The 13,160-nt window shown below is 33.6% G+C and overlaps 1 protein-coding gene across 7 annotated transcripts in view; it reads right to left on the bottom strand.

Annotated features, from left to right (window-relative positions):
• The window catches only part of LOC127852360 (uncharacterized), a gene marked incomplete at its 5' end in the record, with an annotated part of 39,907 nt that overhangs the window by 12,096 nt on the left and 14,651 nt on the right, over positions 1 to 13,160 (bottom strand). For 5 of the 7 annotated variants that reach the window (XM_052386318.1, XM_052386314.1, XM_052386317.1 and 2 more), the window contains 8 exon segments: positions 88 to 120; positions 2,848 to 2,880; positions 3,296 to 3,328; positions 4,003 to 4,032; positions 5,042 to 5,101; positions 5,689 to 5,751; positions 6,528 to 6,560; positions 8,837 to 8,956. In XM_052386318.1, coding sequence (XP_052242278.1) covers positions 88 to 120; positions 2,848 to 2,880; positions 3,296 to 3,328; positions 4,003 to 4,032; positions 5,042 to 5,101; positions 5,689 to 5,751; positions 6,528 to 6,560; positions 8,837 to 8,956 — 405 coding nt within the window. 7 annotated transcript variants of the gene reach the window in all.

Raw genomic sequence — 13,160 nt, forward strand, 5'->3', positions numbered from 1 at the left:
GGAAAGACGGACGGAAAGACGGACGGACGTACAACGCCAAAACAATATCCCTTTGCCTATGGCGGGGGATAAACAGAGTAAATTTACCTTTAAAATCCATGTGAGCTTTCTTGTGAACCTCTGAAATTCATGACACAAATCAATCTTTATTACTTAAACCGTATTTTGAAACAAAAATATATTTTCTGTAATAATGTCTTATATGCATGGTATATGCTTATAAATTATCGTATCGTCCGATTGTCAATACAATAAAATTCCTGTTTTTAAACGCATATTGATATGTGCTAGATGACTAAGTTCACGCTTGACCAGAAACCGTATTTATACACACACACACACATATATATATATATATATATACATTGTTGTTGATTCGTTATAATTTATCGTTCTATCGCACTTGTTCGTATGTATGTCGCTTATTGTGTTTATGTTATAAACGATTCTATTAATTTCCACTCCATAATATAATGTGTGCGTGCGTGCGTTCGTGTGAGTATGTGTGCATGTGTGCGTGCGTTTGTGTGTGTGTGAGTGTGTGTGTGTGTTTGTGTTAAATGTGTCAACGTTGTTTAAATGCATGTCTGTGCATATACTTTATGCGTTTAAATTTATCAAACAAAATGAACGACACATTGCGATCGATGCTTTTAATTCAGGTATTGAATGGTGAATGACAAACTCTGCGATGTTTAGTAGTGACAAGTGCCATTTTAGTGTGCCTTTGGTCCATGGCATGGCCGATTTGTAATAAATAAGTTATGCGATGTTAACCTGATTGGGACCAAGAACACGCGAAACACAATCACTACATGTAAATCCTTTGTGGTACCACATTTTCAAATTGTTTCGTTATGAAAAAATACTTTAATTAAAAAGCTTGAACATCCATACACACGAACAAGAGGGCCAAGATGGCCCTTGTTCGCTAACCTTTTTAAACAAGGCCTTACCCATTGTTTAGTTGAAAATTCAGTTCTTCAGAGCATATTAGATTGGTTAGATTGGTTAGATTGGTTATGTTCTGTTTACTTTTGCAGTGTGAGCATATGATTAATTCTGATTGAGTACTGTCCATTTGCATGTTTTTTTTGCAATGCAAATATTTGCAAGTAATGCTAATTATACATGTGTTTACAAGGTTTTTGTACGATTTGCACTTCGTGACAAAGATTTTGACCTAACATGACCCAATGTCAAATTTTGCCTTGATATCATCAAGAAAAACACCCTGGTCAAGTATCATCATTATTGGACCAAAACCATGGCATCTAGTGTGTTTACAAGGTTTTTGTAACATTTGACCCCATGACCTAGATTCCCTACATTACCATAGGTCAAACTTGGCCTAGATAGTGTCCAGACAAACATCGTGGTCAAGATTCATCATTATTGAACCAAAACTCTGGCGTATGAAGTGTTGACGAGCTTTTTGTAAGATTCGACCTGGTGACCTTTATTGTGACCTCTAATGACCAAACATCAAACTTTGCTTACAAAAATAAATTTTATTACCACGATTCAAAACAAAGGTGTGACCTCTAGAGTGTTTACAAGGATTTTGTATATTATTATGAGCATTTTGACAATCAAAGGGCAATAATTCTGATATTTATTATGCCATTTTGCTCATTATCAAACTTGACTGAGACCATTTAAACATAAAGCTTCTCAGCATCTTTGATAAAGAATGTTTGAGAAATGTGAATGATAGAGTGTATACAAACCAAATGTGGATGGACGGACGGAAGACGGACAAAGACCGATCCTTAAACCTCATCTGAGCAATCAGGTGAGCTAAAAAAAATGTGTGTTTTTTCACCGATCTGAGCCATTTTCCAACGTGTCCGAGATATCATTAAACCCAATGTCTTGACTAAGTTTCACTATGATCAGGCAAAATGTGACTTCTAGAGTGTTCACAAGGTTTCTTTATAGTCATTTAAGGAAAAATGCCCCCCCCTCCCTGGCGGCCATGGTTTTTGACCGATCGGGACCATTTTCGAACTTTTCTGAGATAAAAATTAAACCAATGTTTTCACCAAGTTTTATGATAATTGGGCAACAAATGTGACTTCTATAGTAATTACAAGCTTTTCTTCTATATAAATATAAGGAAAATGCACCCCCCCTGGCAGACATGTTTTTCAACGGACCGGAACCATATTTGAAATTTAATGAAAACTGAGCCAAAAATGTGACTTCTAGAGTGTTAACATGTTTTCACTATATACATCAAGAGAAAACTGCCCCGCCCCCTGTTGGCCACGTTTTTTCACCGATCTGGACCATTTTCGAACTCGTCCGAGATATCAATATAACCAATGTTTCGACAAAGTTTCATGATGATTGGGCAAAATGTTTGACTTCTAGAGTGTTCAAGAGGTTTCTCTATAGCCAAATAAGGAAAACTGCCCCCCCCCCCCACTAGTGGCCGTGTTTTTCATCGGATCGGAACCACTTTTGAACTCAACCAACATATCATTAAGACAAAAAAGTTCACATAGTATATAAAGATTGGGCATAAAATGTGACTTCTACTGTGTTTACAAGTTTTTGTTTTACCTAGTGATCTAGTTGTTTTTTTACCCAGCATGACCCAGTTTGTTACTCGATCAAGTATCATTTGGGACAAATCTTCTGACCAAGTTTCATGAAGGTCGGACAAGAAACGTGGTACAGTGTTTACAAACCAAATCTGGACAGACGGACGGACGACGGACAAAAACCGATCCTAAAAGCTCACCTGAGCAATCAGATTAGCTTAAAATTTAACACACAAACACATTTAACAACTTATTGCAGCTTGCAGCACGCGTCTTTTAGAAACATAAGTTAACGTACCTTTTATTTCCGTAACAGTTATCTTGTCAGCCCCTAAATATAAAGGACAAATGAGTATATCAATATGTAATGACTATGTCTTATTAAAGATTAGATCTTATAGATATTATTATAATGCTATTATCCTGTTCGAATTCCAGAAAACATATGATCGTGACAGTGTTTGACTGACACAAATGTGGATCGTGCGTTCAAATGATGCTTACAAATGCATTTTTGTAGAACATTTAAAACATGGCCAGGATGCTTGATGGATGAAAATATGTTAGCGTTAACATAATCATTTTAATAAAGATAACAAATTGACAGGTAAACACTAAGCATGTACATGCAACTGTATTTATGCGCGGGATGAGCAGTTCAAATACGATTGCAATTAGTATAGTACATGAACACAGCAAATTGCTTTAAATAACAAAACGTTTAATAAAAAAGCAAACAAACACACCTTTAAGTAAAGCTCCTCTTCGACCATGCATATCTGAAAAGCATTGGAATGTATGAATTTCGGCGTCATTATAAATAAAGCATGTGCTATTGAAAGAATTAGAATACGTTGCAACAAAACATTGTGTTTATTAATAGTCAGGTGGTCATAATAACAGTAAAGAAATACATGTTACTATTATTATGTTATTTTATGTTGAAAAGATCTACAAACATTAGGTCGAGTATAATAAATAACGCCATATTTTTGGGCCATGGCATTTACTTTATATATGTTATGTTTTAAGTGACGCATTTGTTTCATATCAAAACAAAAAAATATTCTGATAACGTTTATATAATTACATATTTGAATCAATAATACTGCCGTTGCATAAAACAAACTCATGACAACACACTTAGTTCACATAATTTAATTTAGTGTATCATTAATAAACTAAAATCATGACTTTAAATCTAGCCTCTAAAAAATCACGATAAATTGTGTCCTATGAAGAATGACTATAATACAACACCCCTTCGTGTAGGTCCAGTTAGAATAAATCACTTAGGTCACTTATCTCGGAAAATATTTTATGTGACGGTTTAAAGTGAAATAGATGTTTAACGTTATTCAAGGATGGAACTAGGTTTTAAGCTTACTGCAATAAATACCTATGCGCGGTCTAAAATACGTACGTGAAGAACAAATGCTAAGCATAAACAAACCTTTTAGTAGTTTTAACATTCGTTTATTTTCTGAAATAAGAGAATAAGCATGTGCTTATAAATAATCCACGCATACAACTAATGCAATATTAAACAGTTGAGATATAAAGTATGCAACTAATACAAGCCGTACTGCATATGTGTGTGTGTGTAATGTCAAAATGCTTCGTTGTTAACTTACTCATTATTTAAGGACGCACATTTTCCGTCATAATTATACACATAAATGTTAAATACGTTATTTGTAGCAAACGTATTCGGATTATGCTACTAAAAACATGCAGATACATTAATACTTCAGTCATTGCATACACTTAATTTACAAGACCACACTGTTGAAAACGATATAACATTTATGAACTGAAACCACAACATTATTAAACAATCATGTGTAAAACATGTGCTATTGAAAGAATTAGAATGCATTGCAACAAAGCATGGTGTTTATAATAGTCAGATGATCGTAGTGACAGTCAAGTAACATAAAATCAATGTGTATATGACAAACGGAATTTAATTAAACATGTTACTATAATTATGTTATCTAATAATGAAAATATCTAGCATTATTAGGTCGAGTATAATTTAAAAAAACGCATTTTTTAGGCCATGACATTGACTTTATTTATGTTATGTTCTAAATTACGCATTTGTTTTATATCGAAACAAAAATATGTATATTCGGATAACATTTAAATAATTTCATATTTGAGTCAATAATACTGCCGTTGCATAAAAACAAACTCATGACAACACTCTTATTTTACATAATTTAATATAGTGTATCATTAATAAACTGAGAGCATGCCTTAAAATCTAGCCTCAAAAACATCACGATACATTGTTTACTATCAAGAATGACTATAATACAACACCCACACGTGTACGTCCAGTAAGAATAAATCACTTAGGTCACTTATCTTGGAAAACATTTTATGCGACGGTTTAAAGTGAAATAGATGTTTAACGTTTTTCTAGGATGGAACTAGGCTTTAAGCTGACTGCAATAAACTTCTATGCGCGGTCTCAAAATACGTACGTGAATAACAAATGCTAAGCATAAACAAACCTTCTAGCAGTTTTGGCCTTCGTTTATTTTCTGAAAAAAAAAAGAGAATAAGCATGCGCTTATAAATAATCCACGCATAAAACCAATGCAATATTAAACAGTTGAGATATAAGGCCATGACATTGACTTTATTTATGTTATGTTCTAAGTGACGCATTTGTTTCATATCAAAACAAAAACATATTTGGATAACATTTATATAATTTCATATTTGAGTCAATAATACTGCCGTTGCATAAAACAAACTCATGATAACACTCTTATTTTACATAACTTAATATAGTATATCATTAATAAACTGAAAGCAGGACTTTCAATCCAGCCTCACAAACATCATGATACATTGTGTCCTATCAAGAATGACAATAATATAAAACCCAAAAGCGTGTATGATATATCAAGACTATTCCGAAGCATTATGATTTAAGACTGATTAATAATAATGAGCAGAGGCGCAAGTGTACGTCCAGTTAGAATAAATCACTTAGGACACTTATCTCGCAAAACATTTAACGTGACTGTTTAAAGTGCAATAGATGTTAAACGTTTTTCTCAAGGATGGAACTAGGCTTTAAGCTGACTGCAATAAACACCTAAACGCGGTCTAAAATACGTACGTGAATAACAATTGTGAAACATAAAGAAAACTTTTCGTAGGAGTTTAAACCGTCGTTTAGATTCTGAAATAAAAGAAAATAAACATGCGCTAATAAATAATCGACGCATACAACGAATGCTCTAAATTATACACATACATGATAAATATTTTATTTGTAGCAAACATATTCGGATTATGTTACTACAAACATACATATAAATTAATGCTATAGCCATTGAATACACTAAACTTAAAAAAACACACTGTGGAAAACAATATATCATTTATAAACTGAAACCACAACATTATAAAACTATACTAAAGTTTACCCTTTAAATTTTAGATCGACGTTGTGGACGAAACGTTGTTATTTCTTAATATTCGCACAACAGCGTTCTTAAAACGATGTAACATGCGTATATTGCATGAACGTTTAGATACATTGTTGACCATTGTTGACCATTGAGACGGGAAACAGATCTTGTAAGCAACACTCCATCACATAATGTAAAACATATGGAAATATTGATTTATTAACTGAATGGTGAATGATATATAAATACTCTTAACAAGTTTCTATAGTCATGTGTGAACATTGCCATTTAAGTGTAACCTTAACCTCAGGCATTTGACATTTGTCGGAAATGCGGTGTTATCCTGAAAAACAATAAGGTGCAAATCAAAAGTGTTCTAAGTTATGTATTTCATATTGATATTTGTGATAGGGATAAAGGTGTTACACGCGACAAACCGTCACTTTATGGATAACCTTTGTGGTAACCTATTTAAAAAATTTGTATCATGAATGATTGCAAAACCAGACTTGCAAGCGATTTTGAGAAACATCACTTTATGTACCTTTTGTTTCCGTAACCGTTTTTATTTCAGCCTCTGCAAACGAAGAAACAATACACGATATCAATAGGTAATCAAAATCTATGACGAAGTACTGGATTTGTTAAACATATGGTCGTCATCGTGTTTGACTGACTAAATGGGGATCTTGCGTTCAAATATTGTTTACTAATGCAAATGTGTATAATATTTCAAACATGGACAGCATTATTGTAACATATGAATACGTTGCTTAAACATAACCATATTATAAAGATAACAGATTTACGAGCCCAATATAAACAATTGACAAACACAATGCGCGCAATAAATATATTGTTTTACCCGGAAAAGCCGAACACATACTTTTGCAATTAAAATTGTATATGAACATAACAGATCGGTTAAATAAACAAGAGCAACGCATAACGGGTACCACGCTCGGCTGCGGATGCAGTTTTGAATAAATGAAAGCTTGTGATAAAAAGTTTTTAGAGGTAACAGTGACCTTAACCCTTGGACCTAGTTACCAAAACATTGGTGTGGCATGTAGAACTCATCAAGGTACTTATGAAGTTTCAAAGTTGTAGTTGGAAGCACTTTGCTTTTAGAGCCAATGTTCAAAACCTTAACAAAATGTTTAGGTTTTAGCACTACTACGGCGGACGTCGGACAACGGACGGCTGACGGCGGTCGACGAGCTGGCTATTACAATACCTCAGGTTTAAACTAAACAAGTGCTACAGAAAGCTTAGAGGGCCTCTTAAGCGTTTTGCTAATAACAGCCCCCTGGTAGTAGTAATAGTCTAGTAACATACAACCCCGTTTTGTTCTTTTATTTAAGTGTTTACGAGTTGACAAAAGTAAACGATGTCATCGCAATTTTAATTCAAATATGATGACAATGCATATGCTAATAATTGATAAACATACATTAAAGTGTTAATCAAACATACATGCAGCTAGCTTTAAGGCAATATTCACATAGTCACCTAAATGCCTCGTAACTTATGTTTAATCATTTACAACACCAGGTAAGGGACGACAGTTGTTTGTTTGCAACAAGGATTATATATTTATTAATAAAATCGCAACTATTTCGGTCGCAATCGTTCCAATATGTAGAATAACACTTTATATAAGTGTTCATCCTAAACGTTCGTATTTTATGTAATGTTTAATTGACGACCATTAATGTAGTATATTCTTAATCCGGGATATTCATAAAAGGTTATGTGACAAAGCAATCTCACCAGTTGTTGAAGCATTTTTTGATATACATTTAATACAATTATCATCTTTGTGATTTATTTTCCATTTTCTTGTTACAATGACACATGCTTTTGAACTTTTTAAATAAACACAAAATACATCTTACATTTAATTGATCATATTCATAAACGAAACAAGATTTAGTATGCATCTATCATTAATTGAAGCTGTCAAGCATTGATTCAATACCATTATTTAGAAACAATAAAACTCATGCTTGTCTTTGTCAAACACGTATATAGCTAAAACCTGTTTGTATACATAAAATACTAAACAAATCGGAAATTATAACTTGATCTGAATCAATACTATTGCCATTGTATAAAGTAAAGGGCCTAAAGAAAGAATAACATAAACATACACATACGGTTCTAAATGTTAATGCGATGGTTAGGAAATATATATTTGCCATGACAATATGTTTGCTTGTTATCTTTTCAATTCAATTGAGATAACAGAATGTCCATCATAATTATGTAAATATATTATACATCCGTGACTTTACTACTTTTTGACAAAAACTCAGAGAAAACTTGTGATCAAAATCACTCTCAATTGTAAAGATGCACTAAAGAATAGAATCGTTAATATACAAGCTGTACAATTAATTAGCATTCCTCAAACAAACAATTTGTCACGGAATGTATTGTTTTATACAATGCAATCAATTAATATTTACATGACATGTCGGTCAACGGTATATCATATATGCATATATTACTTATTATAACTAAATAATTATCTTTCAATAACCTTTTTTATATTTAGTGTGTTAATAAACAGTGTTTATAACTAAAAAAAGAACAATTGTGGTAAATATTATAAACAAAATATATTTGTCAATCCCGAACTCGATATTTTGTATATTTTTATCATGTTTAATATGTATCGCGTGTGTTTCTTTGTTATTGTACTGTCTTTAATCATGTACTATTGTAATAGGTCACATTAACTTAATCTTTCAAAAGGGGATATAATTAACTGAAGCTTTAATTAAAGAGAACAAAAGTTGTAAGCAACGATTTGCCTATAATATAGACACAATAATTATACCAACTGACCAAATTTTCTATATGAATCTCTTTTTCTTTCTTCTTCAACTTCGTGGTCTTCAAAGCTCACGAGTTCAAGAGGCTCATGAGAAGCGTATTGTCGAAAAGTGGCTTTCATGTTCGCCCTTACTAAAAGTTAAAATAATAAATATAATATGCATTTTTCAGGTGATGAATCTGCTCTTCTAATATCTGCTTTCCATTTCAGAAAATATATTGACGATGCGGTTGAAAACGAATTATTCAAGTTAAAACTATATGTTATCTTGAGTCACTTTACAGGAAAGAAGGAAATTCTTTAACTAAGGTGTACGTATTGGGATATTCCACGCCAAGAATAATGCTCCGTTTGACGTCTTAATTGACAAAATACGAGTAGATTAATCCACAGGTTTTCGAACAATGTTGAGAGTAAAATTTAAAATCAGGTTGGGCTTGTTTAAATGTATATACGCAGTACCAAAATAAGTAAAAAAAGTCTTTATTCAAGATACCTATTCACCGAATAAAGGGTCAATATCAACCTCTCAACTGTCGTCGTGAGCGGAAATTTGTTTTCTATTTTTACAAAATGTTACCCTAACCTTGACTCAACATCTCGAAAAGTATCTAAAGCTAGGCCTTTATGGAAGCTCGCTATATTCAACCTTGAGGTATCGACATGAAACCACCTGTTTGACGCCGCTTGGTCGCTCACATATACTTAGCTATTAATCAGAGTTTTTGGTTATACAAGAGGGCCTGAAAGGCCAAAAGTCGCTCATCTGAGATGCAAAGGAACTGACCTGTGCTGTGCAGTCCAACATGTCCTTAGAACAAATGTTCTGACCAATTTTTATTAAGAGTGAACAATAACTGTAACTTAAAGAGTTCTAACAATGTTTTGCTATAGCCATATAAGGATATGGCCTCGTTTTGCAATAGACCGGAATCATATTTGAACAAATGCTCTGACAAAGTTTCATGAAGATTGGACTATAAATGTGAATTTTAGAGTGTTAACAAGTTTTTACTAAAACCCTATAAGAAAAAAAATGCAGCGCCCCCTGGTGGCCATGTTTTTCAACTAACCGGAACCATTTTCAAACTTGTCCAAGATATCATTAGGACAAATCTATTGACTAAGTTGCAGAAAGACAAGACATTTCATATGGCCTCTAGAGTGTTAAAAATGTTTTACTAAAGCCATTTATAGCCATATAAGGAGAAATGCCCCGCTCCCTGGTGTCCATGTTTTACAACAAACCGTAACCATTTTTGAACTTGTCCAAGATATCATTGGGACAAATCTTCTGCCAAGTTTTATGATGATCTGACAATACATGCGGCCTGTAGAGTGTCAAAACGTGTAGAGTGGCCTGTAGAGTGCCCCGCCCCTGGCGGCAATGTTTTTCAACCAAACGTAACCATTTTGGAACTCATCACAGATATCAAAAAGACATATCTGAAAAAGTTTCATAAAGATTCGACGATTAATGTGGACTCTAGAGTGTTAATAAGGTGTTAGTAAAGCCATATATAGCTATATAAGGAAACTTCGCCATGTTTTTTATTTGAACAGACCAGAACCATTTTCGAACTTATGCAAGAACTCCTTGGGACGTATGCTATTACTCAAGTTCAATAAGATAGGACCCTTAATTTGGCCTCTAGGGTGTTAACAAGGTTTTACTATTGCCATATCAGGAAAAATGCCCCACACAATGGCGGCTATGTTTTTCAACCAGCCAGTACTATTTTCCAACTCGTCCAAGATATCATTGAGACAAATCCTATGACCAAGTTTTATAAAGATCGGACAATAAATGTTAACAAAGTTTTACTACAGCAATATATAGCCATATACGGACAAATTCCCAGCCGCCTGATGGCCATGTTTTTTTCGACAAGCTGGAATCATTTTGGAACTTGTCTAAGATGTCATTGAGACAAATCTTCTGACCAAGTTTCATGATGATCAAACAATAAATGTGGCCCATAGCGTGTCAACAATGTTTTACTAACGCCATATAAGGAAAAATGCCACGCCCAATGGCGGCCACGTTTTTCCACCAAACGGAATCATTTTCAAACTCGTCAAAGATATCAGTAAGTCCAATCTTCTCACAAAGTTTCTTCAAGATCGGACAAATAATGTGGCCTCTAGATTGTTAACAAGGTTTTACTATAGCCATATATAGCCATATTAGGAATAATGCCCCGCTCTCTGGTGGCCATGATTTTCAAGCAATCGTTTCCATTATCGTACTCGTCCAAGATATCATTGGGACGCATCTTCTGACCTAATTTCATGAATATTTTATGCAAATTTCGGATAATAAATGTGGCTTCAAGAGTGGTAACAAGGCAACTGTTGACGACGCACGACGCACATCGCACGACGGAAAAACGGCGATCTTAATAACTTACGGCTGATGAAATGTTCTCCACGTTTGAAAATTGATGATATCACTAATTAATACATATGTTACTATATATAGTAACAAAATTGACTCGAATGCATGTGATTATCGGTCAAAGCAAGGTGATTATCACGTTTTCCCGCCGGGCCAAATGTCGATTATCAATAGTCGGCCCTGGTGACGTCACGGCCACTGCGTTATGTAATAACAAAATGGCGTCCACATTCAGTCTCAGCCAACTGTGATCAATACAACTAACCACAACTCAACGAAAGAATCGAACATAATGTTAACGACACGTAGCACACAGTTTGGATTATACAAATATCGACCGAAACTGAGAAACTTCTCTGTACATTAGATATATACCTCTATTTGAGCTTTAACAGGCCCCGTGTTCACAAAATATTTTTTGCAATCAAAAATCGATTTTGCTTGTCATTGAAAATGGATTTCTATTGTAGTTGTAGCAAAATTGAAAATAGATGTCAGTTAAAATCGATTTTCGATTGCAAAATCGTTTTGTGAACACGTGGCCAGGATTCATCGAACTGACGAACAATAAAATTTATAGTTAAAGCAACACTTACCTCGACAACCTAAATCCGATGTTTATAATAATAAAATAACAACGATGTGCTATTCCGTCCTTTTTTGTTATTACACCCGTTATTTTATATTGATTTTAAGTCACACTTTTTAAACGATTGTATCGAATTGTATCGAATGCTAACCACTTTCACCAATTTACGAAATCGAATGACTTGTCGGAGTGATTAAACAAAATGTATTCTTAATAATGCATGACAAACACACAATCCGAAATAAGTTTTGGATTCGTTCGATGCTTACAAATACGGCCTTTAAGGCGATTATTCACTCTGCGGGCCGATTATCACTTCTGGCCCTCAAGCATCGAGCTATTAACCTCTAAGAAATTACAATGTATAATGAAATATTAGATCTTAAAGATTTACACAATATATCAACATGGTACTATGAATAAGTTTATCATTTTGGTATGTTTGTGTTATTGTTGTAACAGGTTCTCTTTTCAATAAACAGATAGTGACATTATTTAACGAAAACAAAAGGGATCGAGAGTCCAAAAAGGTGACTAATGCAATGCTCTACAACATTTAAAACAATGACAAGATGCTTAGGTGACGTGAATATGTTTGCGTAAATATAAACCTTTCAACAAAGATATCAGATTGCCACAATCAATATACAAATCTATATACAACTGTATTTATACGCGGGATAACTTTAACACAAATGTAATAATGAATTTTCTATAGCACGTGTTAATTGTAATAGCCCCGTTAAAGAAGCAATAGTCAAGTAAATTAAAATTATTTTTGATGTTTGTTTAACTTATTTTTTTAAACAAAAGCAACCGATGTATTATCAATCCATTTAAATTTTCAATATGTGCGATTGAACTTCCATTCATTTTTACATATCATAATTTAAATATGATCGCAATACATATGCTCATTATGTTTCATATTGATTGCAGGTAGTTGAATAAAAATTACTTATGTCACTAAAATACGCCGTCACCAATTATTTAGCATGTATCACTCCAATGCAGCAACGTTATTTATTTGTAAATAAATAACATCAAAATGTATGAATACTTGAACATTGACCCTTTTGGGTTTAACGATATTTAGAATAAAATCAAATCGTTATTTGACCAATATTAAGATAATATTCAAGGGGGAGAGCAAGTAAGACTTCTTTATAATGAACCGAGCCGCCTGAGAAAAGTTGATCGGCGGCCTATACTCCAGGCGGTACCACAGGCGAAGATGAGAGGCGAATATATTAGGTGTTGAAAGGGTTGGAATGACTTATCGCGAAAGCATCGACATTGTTTTGCGGTCCGAACTTACCTTACGGCCCTTCTTCCTCTTTTCTTAGCA

Source organism: Dreissena polymorpha, chromosome 12, assembly GCF_020536995.1.
Source record: "Dreissena polymorpha isolate Duluth1 chromosome 12, UMN_Dpol_1.0, whole genome shotgun sequence".
Taxonomy (NCBI): Eukaryota; Metazoa; Mollusca; class Bivalvia; order Myida; family Dreissenidae; genus Dreissena; species Dreissena polymorpha.